Source organism: Eschscholzia californica, unplaced genomic scaffold (genome assembly GCF_041429995.1).
Source record: "Eschscholzia californica isolate CP2 unplaced genomic scaffold, dmEscCali1.0.p SCAF_3, whole genome shotgun sequence".
In the NCBI taxonomy this organism is placed as follows: domain Eukaryota; kingdom Viridiplantae; phylum Streptophyta; class Magnoliopsida; order Ranunculales; family Papaveraceae; genus Eschscholzia; species Eschscholzia californica.
In genome coordinates, this window is record NW_028238420.1 from 13,901,995 (window position 1) to 13,923,048 (window position 21,054).

A 21,054-nucleotide genomic window follows, 5' to 3' on the forward strand; every position below is an offset into this window, starting at 1 on the left:
ACACACCCTCTTTTTTATGTCGACGGTATAGTCGCGCCGACCAAACTGCCAGAGCTCCTCATCTTCTCCTCTATCTCTCTTCTCTCCATATCTTCTATTTGTCTCTTCTCTCTCCATCTCTTCTCTCTCTCTCTCTCTCTCTCTCTCTTTCTCTCTCTCTCTCTCTCTCTCTCTCTTTTTATATCACCCTACATTTTTCCATCAACGTCTATGACTTTGCCATTGTTCTTCTCACGAGACATGAAAATGTCCCATCTGAATCTCTTAACTCGGGTTAGTTAGTCCAGTTCGAGCGGTTACTCTGATGATTTGTTTGATTTTCTTTCTCAGGTCTCATTTACGGAACTCGATGCAGAAACATCATGATAAAGACATACTTGAGGGGCATTTTGGTCATTTTAATGACAAGGGTATTCTGGTCAATATTAGTGCTCATGTGAAAGTAGAGTCCAATACGAACCTATCGGCGAAAGCAGAACTAGACTCGGAGTCCAGACGAGAAAGATAAATTAAGTCAAAGTTTAGGTTATAATCCAAGTCACCTTAGTGATTTCAAAGACACATGGCACGCATCCAAAATGGTAAGATGCATTTTTCGGTATACTGTTGGGCAGATCGGGACTGCATTCGGGATATTTATTTGAACCTGCTTCCGCGTATCTGCGCCCATGTTATTACCGTGTACCTGAGAGCAGCTAATACATCGAATTGTTGGAAGTTATCCCGTGCACATGGCTACATCCTGGAACAGGTTATATGCTCTTAAAGTGTTATGTGATGCATGGAATCATGCCTATTGACAGCCAAAGAAATACACCCGTGAGTGAATCATTGGTGCCCATATTTTTGGGTAACCATTCCTTCTCTCTCTCTAGTCTTCTTTTGGAGATATTTCTTCCTTTCTTTAAAGAGATTTCCCTCCATTGATACCATATAATATACAGTAGAGAGAGAAATAAATTGAAAAAAAACAAGAAAGATAGGGAGATATATTCTAGGCTGGAGATTTAGGTGAACAAAGATGAAAAGGAGGAATCAAGGTGGGATTCGATTAAGAGGATTGCTACCAAAATGGAGATTTATAGAAATGGAAATAGAGATTGACTGATGTTTTCTAGAGAGAGATGGATGCCGTTTTATAAAGATGTCAGAGAGGATTAACAGAACAGAGATGGACATAGAAGATTCGAAAATTTAAAGATTGAGAAGGATGGTTTGAAGATTTGATGGGAGCTGGATTGGTTTTATTTAAAGAAGTCTCGGCTGGAAAATTAAACCTTAATGGAGATATTCGATTGATAGTATTTTAGAAGAGATTATTATTAGAGAGGGAGATTAGTGAACAGTAGAGATATATATTCTGGAGAGAGAGAGGGGGATTTCTCTGAAGATGGAAAGGAATGTTTTTAGAGAGAAAGAATAGATGACTCGGCTACTATCTTCTTCTATATAGTGAAACCAGAGACAGAGGCTGAGGGCATCTCGGATTGGGGGATCCTCTCGAGCTCAACTAAGACAGGTTTTATGTATAGAGAGAGAGAGAGAGGTCTGAATCATTATTATCTTCTGTATTCTCTGTTTTGTATTTTTAGAGAGAGAGAGAGATAGGAACAGAGAGAGGAGTTTTCTTCTTCTTCTTCTTCTTCTTCTTCTTCTTTTTGCTTTGTTATTTCAGTGAGAGAAATTGTAGAGTGAGAGAGAAAGAGGATTATCCAAATTGTTATCTAATTTAATATCCATCTTCAAAGTTTTGGTTTCCTGATTTGAACTAAAAACAGTAGAAAGAAAATGAGAAATTTTGGTGGAGAAGAAGACCATGTTTGGTTAAGAAGTATTGCTGGAAATTTTTTTTCCCACTTGGTGGAAAATTATTTTCCTCAGGGGTACGTTTGGCTTCCAGAAGGAAAACAGTTCTGAGCGAGAAAAAGTTTAGTTCTTCTTCCATTTTCTCCTATTCTTCATATTAATTTTAATCTCGTTGTTTCATGGATAACTAATCTTTTATCTAGGGTTGATGATAAAACCGTATTGATCTTTTAGAAACATATTCTTGTATGACTAAATCTCTTGATCGTGCTTAACAGTTTAAGTTGTTTTAATTAGCTAAACTTATTTTCTTTTCATTGTCTATATTTTTAGTTTGATACACCATACTTAGATTACGTTCTTTGATGGTGTATGCTTATCGATTAATAGCCAATAGTTTAGAGATTTGTTTTTTTTAAATGAGACAATTACAATTTCATAAGTTAAAAACCGATTTTATCGAAAACATCTCCCGGAATTAGGATAGTTCATTATCCGAAATTTTGAGTTATAAAACGAGAGAGTTAGTCAGTTGATTTCATCTGTTTAAAAGTGAGTTATTCGGTGGATTCCAAAAACCCTAGGTCACATCCCCCCATTTGAGTTCCTTGTATCATTATTTGTTTTATTATTTTGTTCTTTATTATTTTATCACCAAAACCACAAAACCAATTTTCAAACAAAACTGTACTATTTCTAAGTTTTAGCATAGATTTAACTAGTCTCTGAGGAACGAATCGGTCTTACCGGAATTTATTACAACATAACACCCGTGCACTTGCGGGTGTAGACCTATTTAGGGTAACCTTTTAGGCCCATCATCTTCCACATGCCAAAGCTCGATCAAATGTATTCTTGTGAGTACAGAGATGCACTTATTCATGGAAGTCAGTTTATTGACCTGGTTCTAGACCGGGGCATATAAATGGATTCTACACCATTCAGGAAGGTATAATTTAGCTGAGGGTATTTCCTTCATAGTTTCATGGATCTTGAACGGGGTCCAATAAAGGCTTTGAAGAAGAATTTGAAGAAGAAGAATAAGGTTAACCGGGGGGTTTATGAAGGATATATCCGTTCGGTCTGAAGGAGATGTCCTTCCGAAGGATTGTCCTTCGACCAAGATGGCAATGCGATCAATTTGTCAGCTAGGATAACGATGACCATACTGTGAAGATCATCCAGTCCAGTCCAATTAGGGGTCGTAATGCTTTGCTAGAAGCCAACTACGATCGTCGGATCAATTCGGTGATTCGCGGCTAACATAGACCGGATCCTACAACGTGTTACACATAAGAGTGGTAACTTGATCGGAGATACTTGACTAGACGGGAATAGGCTAAAGATGGATTGGATCCAACTAAAAAGACCGAAAAGGTTCGAATGGAGATTCGGAACAAGATAGAAAAAACCGGGCCTAAAAAGGGGTGTCCGGAGTAAGGCTTTTTGGGCCGGCCATGTGATGGCCGACCAAGGTAAGTGGGCCGACCATATAAAGCCCATAGTGGGCTGCCCTGGCCGGCCACACTTAAAGGGATAGCCAATTATCTTTTCTGTGACCCGAAAATAGAAAGACCTAATCTGTATATGATTCTAATTAGGGTTTCTCTATATATAGGGTCATTAGAGAACAGAAAAGGTGTGGATTTTTCTCTGGAAGAAAAATATACAGCTCTCTCTCTCTCTCAATATACAGCTAGTGGAGAGAGAGGTTTGTAGAGCAAAAGCTTTCGTTCTATCAATTTAGTCAAGAAGAAGAGTTCTTCTCAACCTTCTAGTAAGTCCTAGCAGTCTGAAAGGAAGGGAGATGAAGTCAACACACTCAGTGTCTCAAGTAGAGAAGCTACAATTGGAGCTCTCGATCTTCACACGCGATTGGAAAGGTTCGAGGGAAAAACGCGTTCAAGGTATTTATCCCTCTTCTAGTTCATTGATTAGTTCATGCTTATGATTCTGGTATTCTTGTATTAACATATGATGTTTGAGATTCTGCTTAGAACACTAGATAGTGTATTAGATTGGCATCACGAGCCGATTGCATGAAACTATCTCTGACTAGTCGAATTAGCTTCGAATTTGATTGATTAGATAATTTTATGTTTAAATATGGATTTAGACATGAAATTGATTAGTTTAAATTAGATTTAGACGTAATCGGATAGAAATTGAAAGTGTTTCAATGGGGGGAACTTTAAAATTTCGAGTTTTTGAAAAGTGTTTTCAAAAGGAAGTTTTAAAAGAGATGGTTTTTTGGAAAGAGTTTTCAAAATCTGCTGTTTTTGATGAATTTTCATCAAAAATAGCAGCTAAAGTTGGAAAGAACCGAAAAACAGGATGGGGGAAGTTGCTGTCCAAGAGCCGGACTGACCTGGACGCGTCTGGCCAGTCGTGGACGTCTCGGACGCGTCCCAGTCCTTTCCGGACTGGGAATCCGAGACCGTCTCGGACAGACGCGTCCGACATTCTCTCGGACAGAAGACGCGTCCGAGTCTTTCTCGGACTGGGAATCCGAGACCGTCTCGGACTGGGATCCCGAGAGATCCGCGTCCCAGCACGTGAGGTCGCGTCAGCTGGACGCGACCAGAATAGTCTGGACGCGTCTCGGATTGAGAACCCAGACGCGACCGACACTATCCCTTCCAGACGTCTAGGACGCGTCTAGAGAAACCGGAGCCATCTCGGACTTCCTGTCCGAGATGTATAAACTTGGACAGAGCGTCTAGGACGCGTCTGAGGGCTTGGGACGCGTCTGGCCTAGGGCCAGGACGCGTCCACCCGAGGGACTTGGCACATGCCAATCCGGATCCGACCTTGGCTCGGACCTTGACCGTGACTTGACTTGGTCTTCCCGAGGGTTCCTTGACCAAGTTTGACTTAAGTCTTTAGAGTCTGACTCGGGTCTTTTGGGCCTTGCCTTTAGTGGGAGGTTTCGACTTTTCTTCTTCGACTTTAACCATATTTTTCCGCAAGCGACCCGGGCCATCGAAAGCCCAAAAACAGAGTTTTTCCAAAACGATTTTAAAATCTTTTAGGATAGAACCAAAACGAGCCATTAGTCCGAATTTTACGAAAATTAGACTTAAGGCACGTTAGACATAGTGATGTCGATAGTATCTCCCGAATAGCTACTTAGAACATAGCAAACCTAGATTCGACCTAAGGAAGCGAATCTCATATATACTTGGGTGTTTTATGAATGTCATATTATTATGTATGTATGAATGTGAATGCGGGTTCTAGTATGGCCATAGAATTGTTCTATTCTTGTTTTTAAGCACGGATGGGTGCCCGATGTAATTAGTTTAATTTCATGTTTTATACGATCTACGAATCGTTGAGTCTTGTAATTAGGGTTAAGGGTCCAATAGAGTCCATTGAAGAGCCAAAGGATGAGATCGTGGTTCGAGTGCGAGAATTCAATGGAGGTTCGAGGATGGAGATCCAGGCGTACAAAGGCGAAACAAGCAAGAACCTAAGAAGATTAGATCTTTTAGGTTAGGGGCCATACTAGGATCATGTCTGCTTGATTTATTTTCTCGCGCGCATTTACTTATTTACGTTTTATGTCGTGTATGATTATGTTAGAGTTCACAGTAATGCATGCATGCTAAAAACGTAAAAGTCCCCAAAAAGAATTTTGAGTAATGCCTACCCAGATTAAGACACTTGTTGAGCCCTTGTTCATTGGTGGGCCTAGAAAGGTTACCCTAAATAGGTCACCACCCGCAAGTATACGGGCGTCAAGTAATAAATTCCGGTAAGACCGGTTCGTTCCTCAGAGACTAAGTGAAACCTATTCTAAGACTTGGAAGTAACTTGGTTTTTGGTTTTGATGAGGTTTTGGTAATAAAATAAAATAAATAAAATATTAAAATAAAATTACGGAAAGAAAATAATTACAAATGATACAAGGAACTCAAATGGGGGAGAGCCTAGGGTTTTCTGAATCCGTCTTCCTAACAATTCTAACGACAAATTAATTTTGGTCTGATTAGATAGTTCTTTATATAACTCAGGTTTTTAGTCCATGAACGGTCTAAAAACCCGGAAGATTTTATCGTTAAAATGGTAAAAACTTTAATAAATTGTCGAGAAAATGATTATTACGACTTCATCTAAACCCTAAATAGAAAATTAGTTCTTCATGATAAAGGATGGAAGCTTAAATATATGGAAAAAGGAAAGAAAAGTAGAAAAGTTGGATTTCTTACTAAATTTTCCAGCCAAACAGAGCCTTAGGAAAGTAATTTCCTTCTGATTTTCCACTGCTCTGCCAAACGCGCCCTCTGGGAAAACGATTTTCTCGTCTTCCCGGAAGTATTTTCCCCGTGAGAAAATTCTTTTCCACGCCTTTTTCTCGTCTTCTCCAATTACTTTCTCTCTCTAACCTTCTGATTTATTTTCTCTTAGCCTCTTTCTAGCTTTTACTTTCTGTCTCTTTAACTTAATTAACCGGAATCAATGAAACAAATCGAAATTTATTTAAAAACCGAGAATTGATCTCACTGTTAATCTCTCTCTCTCTACAATCTCTCTGTCTTCCTCTCTAATTCTCTCTCTTCCACTGTAATCTCTCTCTCTTTCTCACTAAGAACTTGAGATTACAAATAAAAGAAACAAAAACCAGAAAAATAAGCTTCTCGGTTCTTTCTCTCTCTACTGTTCTTATCTCTCTACAACCTCTCTTAATTTCTCTCTGTCACTAAAAGAAATTCAGAAAATGAAGATGAAGAAGATGATCCAATGAATTATAGCTCTCTGGTTTTTTTCCTTTCTCTCTCTAAGTCTTTTTTTTTCTTTCTTAGCCGTGAGCTCTTTACATCACTCTCTCTCTCTCTAATATAGTCGGTTTTGGTTGAGCTACCAGAGGAAAACTCTCCAGTCGAGATGGTGATTTTTTCCGACCCCAAACCGAGCTGAACCTATAACTCTGTTCTCTCCCTGTTTTATACAAACAGAGGAGACAAAACCCTCTCTCCGAGCTTGCTGTTTCTTTCCAAAAACTATCAATAGAATTATCTTCAATCTTACTCTTTCCATGTAAAAGCGATCACCAATCATCTTCCTGATTCTCTCTATCAATCTCCTTTCTTTCCTTCTCGGTTTTAAAGACAAAGAAAATCTTTCTCTCTCTCTACAACTCCAGCCCTCTCTTATCCTTGATCTTCTCTATTCTTGTAAAGAAAATAATCCTTCTTCTTTCTTTTTCCATTTAAATTAACAACAAGAGAAAGAAAATCTTTCTATCTCTATAATAGAACATCCAGCCAAGAACTCTCTTTCCTACCTTCCTTTTCTGACCGAGCATGTCAAAGAGATTATCTCTCTTTCCTTCTTGATCATCTTTCCTTATCTTTAAAAATCTCAGCCATCTCCATCTCCTTTCTCTGTTTGGTTGATATTCGAAAATCTCTTCGAATCATTCCAGCTGCTCTCTCTCTCTGTTCTTTCCATTTCTAGATTATTACTTCACCTTTTAATACTAAACAGATAAATACTATGATAGGTATGGAATGAAACAACCCAAAATTTGGTGGAATGAAACAATCACGTGTGGTGAGCTGGCTAGAGGATTGGTGGGTGCTAATCCTTTAAAGTGGCAAAACTTTGTTGTGGCTAGGTGCATCAAGAAGAGTATTGGAGACCATCTAATACTTGCTAATCCGTGCGTCCACATGTCACACAATATATGTTGATTTTTAGTCAACTAATTTGATTCAAACTTTGACCCGCTCTAGTTTCCTCATCCGAGTTTCGATTTCACTTCCGTTTTCGCCTACGGACTCGTCATGAACTCCACTTTCACCTGAGCACTAATATTGAACAGAATACCCTTGTCGTTAAAATGACCAAAATGCCCCTCAAGTATGTCTTTATCACGATGTTTTCGCATCGAACTCCGTAAATGAGACCTGAGAAAGAAAAACAACCAAATCATCAGAGTAACCGCTCGAACTGGACTAACTAACCCGAGTTAAGAGATTCAGATGGGACATTTTCATGTCTCATCAAACATCCCCAAACTTAGATTTTGCTAGTCCTCGAGCAAAACAGAAAAATAAAACTAAGCCATTTCACCACTTTCGTAGGGAATCACGATTGCACTTAGCCCGTGCAACAAGCCGTTAAACCTCTAGGTTGCCCTAGAGGACGAGTTTTGTCTCGTGAGGGTTTGCAGTGAATATACCCACAAAATTCAGAAATTTCAAAATCCAAAAGGGTCTAAATAAGACGTGGACTAAAAATGTTTATCCGGTAGATTTTCGAAAGGTAATAGAAACGAAATCTAAGTCGACCAAACCATACAAATGCTAAAAATTCCTTCACTAGTAATCAAGACCTGAAGTGCACGTGACCAACCAATATGAGTATCATTTCGGTTCTGAAAAGACAAGACCTTGATTACTGTCTCGATACATTTCGCCTCGACTACTGCCTCACGGTCATACACTCAAAAATTAAAGTCACTCAGAAATGGCTCACTCAATGTGCGAGTATGAGTATGAGAAAAAACTCAACACATTACAAAAGATGGACTAAATTTCTTTATGAACGACTGATCTCATAAAAAGGAAACAACCACTAATATGGAATGGGGAAGCTAACCTACTCTTCTCACCTGATCTACTATCTAACAGTGTTTCCTAAAGGTCAATAGAAACTAGTGATAATGTGAACCAGAACTCCTGAGAACTTGACGTCTTCAAATCTTCAAGAATTTCTTCGAAGGATAAACACTTAAACTAAACAAACATTTTTTTCTTTGATTTTTCTATTTCTTTTCTCTTTTTTTTTTTTTTTTTTTTATTTTTTTATTTTTTTTATATACGACTCATAATACAAATACTACTTTCTTCACATTATTCTTTCTTTGGTAATATTCTCTTCATTTTGCTTCATGCCTTATTCTCAGGGTTCTAAATGATGGGTGAGGTTCCTATCTTCCTCTAGTTAACACTGTTTTCAAGTTTCTCAGACTACAAGAGAAAGGTTTGCTTCCTGATGACATCCCTAGTGGTTGTAAAATTTGAACTCAAGAGATCAAATGAGTTCTTCTTTCAATATTGCGAGGTTGAGTAGCTCTTCACTCTACTCGGAATTAGCTCAGAAGAGATCACTCAAAACAACAAGAAAGGCTCAGAATCTCACATAGGTTAAGTCTCCACTAATGATCGATTAAGTTCTCTCAGAAAAGTCTACTCTTCACCTATCTAACACTCACATGGCTAGTGCACAAACAACCTCAAGACTCGATATTCGTGGAAAAACCTTTAGCAAAAGTGTAGTACAACCAACTAGACTCTATGACCATTAACAAGCAAAATCAACTAGACTCACATTTTTAATCCAAAAATTTAAAATTTTGAAAAATTTTGAACCCTTTTGAATTTTTGAAATAAGGACTTAGCAAAAAATTCATTCCCCTATCCCCAAACTTAAACCGAACATTGTCCTCAATGTTCTGAAGACTATGCAAAAAATATAACAGGATGAGGGAAAGATATTACCTGATTCCAAGGTCCTATGCGTGGGTTGCCTCCCAGAAAGCGCTAAGTTTAACGTCTTCAGCCAGACGAAACAGATGATTCGACAAAATAAAAAGGATTAACCTACTGGATTACAGATATGTGATTAACTGTAAACCAATATTCGATACATCTGTGGGTCCACCCAAAACACAAATTTTTCAGTAAACGATAGTCTCACATTTTTGTGAATTGCAGAGAGTGCATGTGAGACTATCAAAGAAGAGGGGCAATCCCCAAACTTAGTGGATGCACAGTCCACTAAGTAACTATAAATACTAGGACCAATGACTAGAAAGTCATCAAAAGGATCGACATAACAATGAAGGGCCAATATATCCGTCGAAGGCAGAAAGTCATCTGCAAGTTTAGTGGATAGAATATCCACTATTTCCATAGACGTTCTCGAGGAGACATCTGAAGTGTCCCAAAAGGGATCAACAACCGAGTCTGAGACCATGTGGAAGGTCAAACTAGACTCTAAGGGTAAGGCAATATGCTCGGGGACCAAGTCTAGGTCCATGGTTTCCTTAGGTAAACAGTCTGACAAACTATCTAACATATCTCTAACGTCATTGATGTCCTCAAAGACATCTGGAGCCTCACAGTCATTCATTGTGTCATGCCTTCCTAACATTTCATCTAAGACTGACTCCTTACAAAGCTCAAATGTCGGAAAGTTCAGAATTGTGTCATCCCCAAACTTGCTCATAGAGCCATCATCCTGAACATCAAAGTCTGGTGGAGTCCTATAATGAGACGGTAAGGATCGAGGTAAAGAGACCATAAGGTCATCAATTTGTTCAGACTCTTGGGTACTATCAGTATATTCATCGACATTTAACTTAGTACTAGGGTTAGACGTATTACCCTCGTCATCGTACCTAATACCCTCTTGAGTTTGGGGTGGTGAAACCCCTTCCTCGTCGATGAATGACCGTGACTCAAGCATCTCTATCCTTTGATTTAAGGACTCGATCTCAATAAGACGACTCTCGTACTCTGATCGAGATCTATCTTCAAGAGTCTCCTCATAATAAGGCTCACTAGTGTAATTAACTGATTCTAGATATTTGTTGACAATCACTAACTGACTCCACTCACTAGTAGACTCGTTTCTAGATATTCGTTGATAATCACAAAATGTGATACCAGGTTGGTTAGGCTCAACTACCCTATTCCCCTCGTTAAGTATCGTTTCTAGATATTCGTTGATAATCATTAACTGACTCCTCTCACTAGTAGACTCGTTTCTAGATATTCGTTGATAATCACAAAATGTGATACCAGGTTGGTTAGGCTCGTCTCTACACATCTGTTGGTACTCTCCTAATGTCATATGAGATCGATCAGGCTCATATGGTCTACTCCACTCACTAATCGGACTGTTTCTAGACATTCGTTTATAATCCTGAAATGTCATACCCGGTCGGTTAGGCTCGTCTCTACACATCTGTTGGTACTCTCCTAGGGTCATACCAGTTCGGTTAGGCTCAACTAGCCTATTCCCCTCGTTAGGTCGTTGATAATCTCTTAAACTCATACCAGGTTGGTTAATGATGGGTCCCTTTAGGTCAAGGTCATCATCATCAACAGGGTATGTCCAACCATTAGAAAAATGTGCCATGATGGTAGGGCACAATCACAAGATGAGAATTGACACTTATGTTCCTAAATTTGACTCCTTTCTTTTGGTCCAAAATTTTTTTTTTTTTTTTTTTTTTAACACGAAAACCGAGGAAGCACTACTAAGATCTTATAAAAAGTACCCACTAACAGGGGATTCGTGGGTGATTAGAAAAATTACCTCCCGTTCAAGACGGGCGACGACCTTTGTAGACGACCCGGGCCACTCTTCCCTCAAGTGTTCGAACCCGAGGCTTCTTTTTGGTTTTTCGGTTACAATTTATAAAAGCCCTCCAATTTAGGGTCAAAACAAAAGAAAGTACTAAAAAGTCTAAGTCTCTCTCTCACCAAAATAAATACAAAAAAAATAAAAATAAAAACAGTAAATTTCTTCTTTTGAGGTCCTCCTCCTTGTTGCACCTCCTCTTCAGCTCCTTAGTGTTCTGCACACCAAAAACAGAGAAGCAAGTCAAAGTATCCAAAATTCAAAACTTACCAAAAATAAAAACTTTCCAAGATTAGAACAAATTTAAAACATAGTCCCCGGCAGCGGCGCCAAAAACTTGGTGGGCCTAGAAAGGTTACCCTAAATAGGTCACCACCCGCAAGTATACGGGCGTCAAGTAATAAATTCCGGTAAGACCGGTTCGTTCCTCAGAGACTAAGTGAAACCTATTCTAAGACTTGGAAGTAACTTGGTTTTTGGTTTTGATGAGGTTTTGGTAATAAAATAAAATAAATAAAATATTAAAATAAAATTACGGAAAGAAAATAATTACAAATGATACAAGGAACTCAAATGGGGGAGAGCCTAGGGTTTTCTGAATCCGTCTTCCTAACAATTCTAACGACAAATTAATTTTGGTCTGATTAGATAGTTCTTTATATAACTCAGGTTTTTAGTCCATGAACGGTCTAAAAACCCGGAAGATTTTATCGTTAAAATGGTAAAAACTTTAATAAATTGTCGAGAAAATGATTATTACGACTTCATCTAAACCCTAAATAGAAAATTAGTTCTTCATGATAAAGGATGGAAGCTTAAATATATGGAAAAAGGAAAGAAAAGTAGAAAAGTTGGATTTCTTACTAAATTTTCCAGCCAAACAGAGCCTTAGGAAAGTAATTTCCTTCTGATTTTCCACTGCTCTGCCAAACGCGCCCTCTGGGAAAACGATTTTCTCGTCTTCCCGGAAGTATTTTCCCCGTGAGAAAATTCTTTTCCACGCCTTTTTCTCGTCTTCTCCAATTACTTTCTCTCTCTAACCTTCTGATTTATTTTCTCTTAGCCTCTTTCTAGCTTTTACTTTCTGTCTCTTTAACTTAATTAACCGGAATCAATGAAACAAATCGAAATTTATTTAAAAACCGAGAATTGATCTCACTGTTAATCTCTCTCTCTCTACAATCTCTCTGTCTTCCTCTCTAATTCTCTCTCTTCCACTGTAATCTCTCTCTCTTTCTCACTAAGAACTTGAGATTACAAATAAAAGAAACAAAAACCAGAAAAATAAGCTTCTCGGTTCTTTCTCTCTCTACTGTTCTTATCTCTCTACAACCTCTCTTAATTTCTCTCTGTCACTAAAAGAAATTCAGAAAATGAAGATGAAGAAGATGATCCAATGAATTATAGCTCTCTGGTTTTTTTCCTTTCTCTCTCTAAGTCTTTTTTTTTCTTTCTTAGCCGTGAGCTCTTTACATCACTCTCTCTCTCTCTAATATAGTCGGTTTTGGTTGAGCTACCAGAGGAAAACTCTCCAGTCGAGATGGTGATTTTTTCCGACCCCAAACCGAGCTGAACCTATAACTCTGTTCTCTCCCTGTTTTATACAAACAGAGGAGACAAAACCCTCTCTCCGAGCTTGCTGTTTCTTTCCAAAAACTATCAATAGAATTATCTTCAATCTTACTCTTTCCATGTAAAAGCGATCACCAATCATCTTCCTGATTCTCTCTATCAATCTCCTTTCTTTCCTTCTCGGTTTTAAAGACAAAGAAAATCTTTCTCTCTCTCTACAACTCCAGCCCTCTCTTATCCTTGATCTTCTCTATTCTTGTAAAGAAAATAATCCTTCTTCTTTCTTTTTCCATTTAAATTAACAACAAGAGAAAGAAAATCTTTCTATCTCTATAATAGAACATCCAGCCAAGAACTCTCTTTCCTACCTTCCTTTTCTGACCGAGCATGTCAAAGAGATTATCTCTCTTTCCTTCTTGATCATCTTTCCTTATCTTTAAAAATCTCAGCCATCTCCATCTCCTTTCTCTGTTTGGTTGATATTCGAAAATCTCTTCGAATCATTCCAGCTGCTCTCTCTCTCTGTTCTTTCCATTTCTAGATTATTACTTCACCTTTTAATACTAAACAGATAAATACTATGATAGGTATGGAATGAAACAACCCAAAATTTGGTGGAATGAAACAATCACGTGTGGTGAGCTGGCTAGAGGATTGGTGGGTGCTAATCCTTTAAAGTGGCAAAACTTTGTTGTGGCTAGGTGCATCAAGAAGAGTATTGGAGACCATCTAATACTTGCTAATCCGTGCGTCCACATGTCACACAATATATGTTGATTTTTAGTCAACTAATTTGATTCAAACTTTGACCCGCTCTAGTTTCCTCATCCGAGTTTCGATTTCACTTCCGTTTTCGCCTACGGACTCGTCATGAACTCCACTTTCACCTGAGCACTAATATTGAACAGAATACCCTTGTCGTTAAAATGACCAAAATGCCCCTCAAGTATGTCTTTATCACGATGTTTTCGCATCGAACTCCGTAAATGAGACCTGAGAAAGAAAAACAACCAAATCATCAGAGTAACCGCTCGAACTGGACTAACTAACCCGAGTTAAGAGATTCAGATGGGACATTTTCATGTCTCATCATTCATCGATGGTGGGTTATGCCAAATCAGGGTGCCATCTTTTACCTCGGGACAATACGGGTAGATCTATGAAGAGGTCTACACGTCTAAATGGTTATTCTCAACGAGTCAGCAAAAGGGTTTTGGATTTCGAGGCGAAAGGATGAATTTAACACATAAGTGTTATTCATCAACCAAGAGTCATAGGAGTATGATCAGTAAGAGTTACTCACCCAGGAGGCTGGAGTTAAGGGCAGTGCCAAAGTACGCTTAACTCCATAGGAATGGGATCTTGGAATCATATTATTCAAAGCGGGACGGTTTTCATTGAATAATATGGCAAAACTGTTTTTTGCTTAAACATTGAATGTAGTACTTAGCAATATCCTTATTTTGTTTATGTAGAGTAGAGATGACACATAGTATTAATTCACAATTAGATAGAGATCTATACGACTTTCTAGATTGGGAGGAAGATCAGAGAAGAGTTATCGATGCTTCGAATGAAGAAAGCGTAATAGAGATACCAGAAAGGGAAGTGGAAATCGGTGCCTATGTTATAGAGGTCAATTTGGCAGATACGACTGACTCTCCTTCATGGGTATTTGATACCGGATGTGGAGCACATATAATCTCGGAATTAGATGGGTTCAAGGAGATCAGGTTTCTGACAAAGAACGAGACGGTTCTACGAGTCGCAAATAAAGCAAGAGTTGCTGCTGTGGCTGAAGGAACTTATAAGCTTAATCTAGAAACTGGATTGATATTAGTGCTACATAATTGCTATTATGTACCCACTATTTCAAGGAACATCATCTCTGTGTCAGTACTAGACAAAGAGAGATATCATGTAATAATAAAGGACAAGTGTTGTTTTCTGTACAAAGATGAGATGTTCTATACCAGTGCTAGACTAAGCAATGGTCTTTATGTTATGAACATAGAAGACGAAATCCTGAACATAGACACGAAACGACTTTGTACTCACGATTCTAACCAAGGCTATCTCTGGCATTGTTGTTTGGGTCACATTAACATGAAACGCATGCAGAAGCTTCATGCGAATGGACTTCTGGGATCGTGTGATTTAGAATCATACGATACATGTGAACCATGCTTAGTGGGCAAAATGACACGATCATCCTTCAAGGGGAAAGGTGATCGAGTGAGTGAACCATGAGGACTGATACATACAGATGTATGCGGACCTATGAGTACACTCACGAGAGGTAACTATGGCTACTTCATAACATTCACCGATTACTTCACTAGATATGGTTACATATATCTTATGAAGCATAAGTCGGAATCGTTTGAAATGTTCAAACAATTTCAGAACGAAGTAGAGAATCAACTTGGCAAGAAAATAAAAGTCATTCGATCGGATCGAGGTGGTGAATATTTGAGTCAAGAGTTTGAGGATCATCTTAGGAGTTGCGGAATAGTATCCCAACTCACTCCACCAGGAACACCTCAGATGAACGGTGTGTCCGAAAGGAGAAATCGAACCTTGATGGACATGGTTCGATCGATGATGAACTTAGCCGACCTTCCTAACACCTTCTGGGGATATGCTCTAGAACGGCTGCTTTCACACTAAACCGAGCTCCGTCAAAAGCTGTTGAAAAGACGCCATATGAGTTATGGACTGGAAAGGTTCCAAAGTTGTCTTTTCTCAAAGTCTGGGGTTGCGATGTTTATGTAAAACGTTTACAAGGAGATAAACTAGCACCAAGATCAGACAAATGTCTCTTTGTTGGATATCCAAAAGAGACAAAGGGGTACTACTTCTGCAACCCATCAGAGAACAAAGTGTTTGTTGCTCGTGATGGTGTCTTCCTTGAGAAGGAGTTTCTTTCCAAGAAGACAAGTGGGAGAAATATAGAGATTGAAGACATTCGATCCGAGCAACAAACTGACACCGTTGTACCGATGTCAGAAGTCGCGATTCCTAACTATTCAGAGCCAATAGAAAAGGGAACAGAGGAAGAGATAGTAGATCTCGGAGATCCTCCCGCGCAAAGCGAATGGGATTCGCAAGAGAACCCTCAAGGAGTTGAGAGTGTCTCACCTGTTGTTCAAGCCCCATGTAGGTCCGCAAGGCTGATTGAATTATCTCAACGACAAGAGATCTTGTTAATAGAAGATAATGAACCCAGCACCTACAAAGAAGCTATGACGAGCCCAGACTTCGAAAAATGGCTGGAAGCCATGAAATCCGAAATGGAATCCATGTCTGAAAATCAAGTTTGGAACTTGGTTAATTTGCCCGATGGAGTAGAACCCATTAGATGCAAATGGATTTTCAAGATGAAAACAGACAATGATGGAAACGTAAGCGTTTTCAAAGCTAGACTCGTGGCAAAAGGTCACAGACAAGTCCAAGGAATAGACTACGAAGAAACCTTTTCCCCTGTCACAATGCTTAAGTCCATTATGATTATTCTAGCAATTGCAGCTCATTACGATTATGAGATATGGCAAATGGATGTCAAAACCGCCTTCCTGAACGGAAAACTGGAAGAGGATGTGTACATGACACAACCTGAAGGTTTTGAGGACTCCAAAAATGCTGGAAAAGTTTGCAAGCTTCAAAGGTCCATCTTCGATTGGACGAGAAAATCGAAGAATTTGACTTTCTGAAGAACGAAGAAGAATCTTGTGTATACAAGAAGGTTAGTGGGAGCAACCTAGTTTTCTTGGTCCTGTATGTAGATGACATACTGATCGTTGGAAATAACATTCCCATGCTTAACTCCGTGAAAGAGTGGCTTAGGAAGTGTTTTTCAATGAAAGACCTAAGAGATGCAGAATATATTTTGGGCATCAAGATCTATAGAGATAGATCAAGGAAGATGATTGGACTCAGTCAAGAAATTTATATCGATAAGATTCTTGGGAGATTCAAAATGGAAGACTCTAAGAGAGGATTTCTTCCCATGACACATGGCACGATGCTAAGCAAGACTCAATGTCCCCGAGATCCTGATGAGCTAGCATACATGAAGAAGGTGCCTAATGCTTCGGCAATAGGATCAATCATGTACGCCATGGTCTCCACTCGCCCAGACGTCTCATATGCTCTGAGCATGTGTAGTCGTTACCAATCTAATCCAGGTGAGAGACACAAGACCGCATCCAAGAATATCCTGAAGTACTTGAGAAGGACAAAGGATCACTTCTTGGTTTATGAGGGGAAAGATGAACTAATCGTGGAAGGCCATGTGGATGCGAGCTTCCAAACGGACAGAGATGATTTCCGATCGCAGTCAGGTTACGTCTTTTGTCTAAACAGAGGAGCAGTAAGCTGGAAAAGCTCAAAGCAGACTACTGTAGAAGACTCTACCACAGAAGCAGAATACCTAGCCGCTTCGGAAGCAGCCAAGGAAGGAGTTTGGATCAAGAAGTTTATCTCCGAACTTGGTCGTTCCTAGCATAGAAATAGGGGTAACTCTATAATGTGACAACAATGGAGCTATTGCCCAGGCTAAGGAACCAAGAGCACACCAAAAGTCCAAACATATCCAAAGGAAGTACCACGTGATTAGGGAAATCACTGAGCGAAAAGATGTGGTCATTTGCAAAGTTGATACGGACGACAACGTTGCCGATCCGTTAACTAAACCACTACCTCAGCCCAAGTATGAGAGTCATAGAAGGGGCATAGGTATAAAGCGCATCGAAGAATGGCTTTAGGTTGTAATTGGATTAATAAAAGGAGTTTTATGTAATCAATTAGCTACATTTAATAAAAGAAATAAATAAGTTATTTCTGTCATTAAATAATGGTTTAGTATTTAATTGACAGTCCGAAAATAATGAAGCATTCCAAGTAGGTTTATCAGATGCGTGATCTAGTAAATGAAACCCTACTAAGTGAACATGGAATAGATTCATTATTAAGTCCCTAGTCCAGGTCATTGCATGGACAGCAATGACTCATGAAGACTAGCATGGGAGATTGACTGATAGCGCAGTTTCGTGGGCTATAGGAATATAGTATTTCAGTCAATTACATGGGTGTATGATTGGGGATATACACTGAATAACCCAAACATGAGAGTTCTTCAAGAGTTGAAAAACGTCATGAACGCTCATAGGCAAGATTGGAGAGATTCCTTAAACATGAGTACTCCACTCATCTTATCTAAGAAATGTCGAACTTTGGTACCGTCAAACGCCGTGCCGTAAAAGGAGGTTATAAAGAAGGATTACTGGGATAGACAGATAGACATGAAGTTAAGTGGGAGTACAAGACTGAATGATGTCCTCCTATTAAGATAGGATAAGTATCTCCGGGCCACTTGAGGAGAAGCAACAGGAAAATGTGTGGCCACATTCAAATGGATTAATGGTTAATCATTTGTTTTGACAGTTGTTCTCAAGATCAAGAAAGTCTGAAAGATATGACGTATTAGATGAGATACGAAGAGACATGGGAATCGAGCATTGCACTTGTTCTAAATACAAGTGGGAGACTGAAGGATATATCCGTTCGGTCTGAAGGAGATGTCCTTCCGAAGGAGTGTCCTTCGACCAAGATGGCAATGCGATCAATTTGTCAGCTAGGATAACGATGACCATGCTGTGAAGATCATCCAGTCAGGTCCAATTAGGGGTCGTAATGCTTTGCTAGAAGCCAACTACGATCTTCGGATCAATTCGGTGATTCGCGGCTAACATAGACCGGTCCTACAACGGGTTACACATAAGAGTGGTAACTTGATCGGAGAGACTTGACTAGACGGGAACAGGCTAAAGATGGATTGGATCCAACTAAAAAGACCGAAAAGGTTCGAATGGAGATTCAGAACAAGATAGAAAGAACCGGGCCTAAAAAGGGGTGCCCGGAGTAAGGCTTTTTGGGCCGGCCATGTGATGGCTGACCAAGGTAAGTGGGCCGACCATATAAAGCCCATAGTGGGCTGCCCTGGCCGGCCACACTTAAAGGGATAGCTAAAATACCCTAAAAGGGTATTTTGGTAACTATCTTTTCTGTGACCCGAAAATAGAAAGACCTAATCTGTATATGATTCTAATTAGAGTTTCTCTATATATAGGTTCATTAGAGAACAGAAAAGGTGTGGATTTTTCTCTGAAAGAAAAATATACAGCTCTATCTCTCTCTCAATATACAGCTAGTGGAGAGAGAGGTTTGTACAGAAAAAGCTCCCGTTCTATCAATCTAGTCAAGAAGAAGATTTCTTCTCAACCTTCTAGTACGTCCTAGCAGTCTGAAAGGAAGGGAGATCAAGTCAACACACTCGGTGTCTCAAGTAGAGGAGCTACAATTGGAGCTCTCGATCTTCACACGCGATTGGAAAGGTTCGAGGGAAAAACGCGTTCAAGGTATTTATCCCTCTTCTAGTTCATTGATTAGTTCATGCTTATGATTCTGGGTATTCTAGTATTAACATATGATGTTTGAGATTCCTCTTAGAACACTAGATAGTGTATTAGATACACACAAAATCTTACAGTTTATTCAACATGTGGGCTTAACTGCTTAGGTTGGGTTAGGTCAAGTATAAGGTGAAATAGTATTTTCTCCTCTCACGTGTTTCGGAACGGTTATATTTAATATTTTTTTTTTTTTAAAAAGAGAGTCCAAAGTACAACACTAGAATACGCAAGGGTGACGCTACATAGGGGCATGTGGGGGTACATACCCCCACAACCCTTGTGTATTTTGCTCTTTACAAACACAAATGCACTGCAAAGGGATATAAGCATTGACGCACTCTCTATAGCCATATGTTGTCCATAGCCAAGTTGGTAAAAGACAAGAATGCTTTGGACTTGGCTACATCAAGTGACAAGTTCAAAACCGATTAGCCTCAAATTTTTTTTTCTTTTTGCAATTCTTAAGTTAACCTCAAACGATTCAACATCTATTTAGTAGTTGTCTCAGATTTGTTGGGGTTTGGACGGCGGCTCAGGTTATAGAACCATGTTCACAAGAAAATGAACCAGAAACTTTGATCAGAAATCTTATTAACCTCTCAAATGTAAATCTTTTTAGGGTTTCATTTTATTTTTACCTTATTTGGCGTTTCTGGTTGGAAAGAAATGATAAACACTTCAACCAAATCGAGATCCAACCGCAACGAATCATCACCAAAGCTCTGAAGTTGGTATCTGGTTTTTCTGAAGCACCAACAACCTCCACCGACATCTCCTATCGAGATCTTTATTTCCTTACTGCTGACACGGTGAGGGTTAACTTTGATGGTTTCTTCAATAATCGAGGGCCTTCGGAGGGAGTAGTGATCATGAAGGAAGTGGGAGGGACGATTTTTCAAGAAGGTCGAAGGATAAACCCTAGATCGGCCATGGAAAGTGAAGCCGAAGCTTTGCTGTTGGCTTGTCTTAGTGCGGCCAATCTAGGTTTCAAGAAGATTTATATAGAGGGGTATGGCCAACTTATCCTCTCTGCGGTCATGGACGGTCCAGATTGTATTCCATGGCGCATAAGATCGACGGTTCTGGAAGCCAAACAAATCTTGGCGGGTTTTGAGTGGCTCTGGATCCAATACAATCGACGTGCGGAAAACATGTTGGCACATGAAGTTGCACAAGCAGCCCTAAATCCTTGATTTCCTTTTGCTGTTTTAGTCCCTCTGTCTGTGAGGGGTGGTTTTTGTTTTCTATTAACTTCGTTGTATTTGAACTTTCACCTGGTACTTTTAATGAAGTTACTGTTTCAAAAAACAGAAAAAATAATTTATTAATGCGCTTTATATTCAAACATCATATTTAAAAACATATATATATATATATATATATTCATAATTTTTGCATATTACTAATTGAAAACGAGCGGATATCAAAAAAGAAGTTGATAACACTTACTTTCTTTTATAAATTATTATTTTGCTTATTTCAGTTAAGGCGTACAACATAAATATTCCACGCTAATAATTATTTCAAATTTTCTACCGTACTATAGCTCTTTTGTTTAAATATCTCTTTGTCGATCGCTCTTCTATCAAATTTAATTTGCGCTTCAACTACATTGATATGATATAGATAAAAATGTTTGTTTGTTGCTCCATAGGTATTTCAAATTTATAAATCAAAGATCCAGCATTATTTTCAGTTAAGAACATTGTTAAAACTAACTATGACATTGAATGATATATGTATAGATAAATGATAATTTGCACTTATGATGGGAATGATGCAATAGTGTGATAATTCTTATAATGATGTAGATTCACCTTTTACG

General features: G+C 38.9%; 1 protein-coding gene across 1 annotated transcript; it reads right to left on the reverse strand.

The window, feature by feature from the left end:
* Nucleotides 1-8,560: 8,560 nt before the first annotated feature.
* Nucleotides 8,561-11,505, reverse strand: LOC147548565 (uncharacterized). The gene is made up of 2 exons (XM_086667542.1): nucleotides 10,824-11,505; nucleotides 8,561-10,631 (listed from the first exon to the last, which is right to left on the reverse strand). The coding sequence occupies exons 1-2, from the start codon at nucleotides 10,957-10,959 to the stop codon at nucleotides 9,439-9,441; spliced, it is 1,329 nt and encodes a 442-aa protein (XP_086523668.1). The 5' UTR covers nucleotides 10,960-11,505; the 3' UTR covers nucleotides 8,561-9,438.
* Between the last annotated feature and the right edge of the window lie 9,549 nt (nucleotides 11,506-21,054).

Coding starts and splice junctions, on each gene's coding strand:
- LOC147548565 (XM_086667542.1), bottom strand. CDS start 10,959: ATGGCACATTTTTCTAATGGTTGGACATACCCTGTTGATGATGATGAC. Junction 10,632..10,823: donor GGGGAATAGGCTAGTTGAGC/CTAACCGAACTG, acceptor GTAGAGACGAGC/CTAACCAACCTGGTATCACA.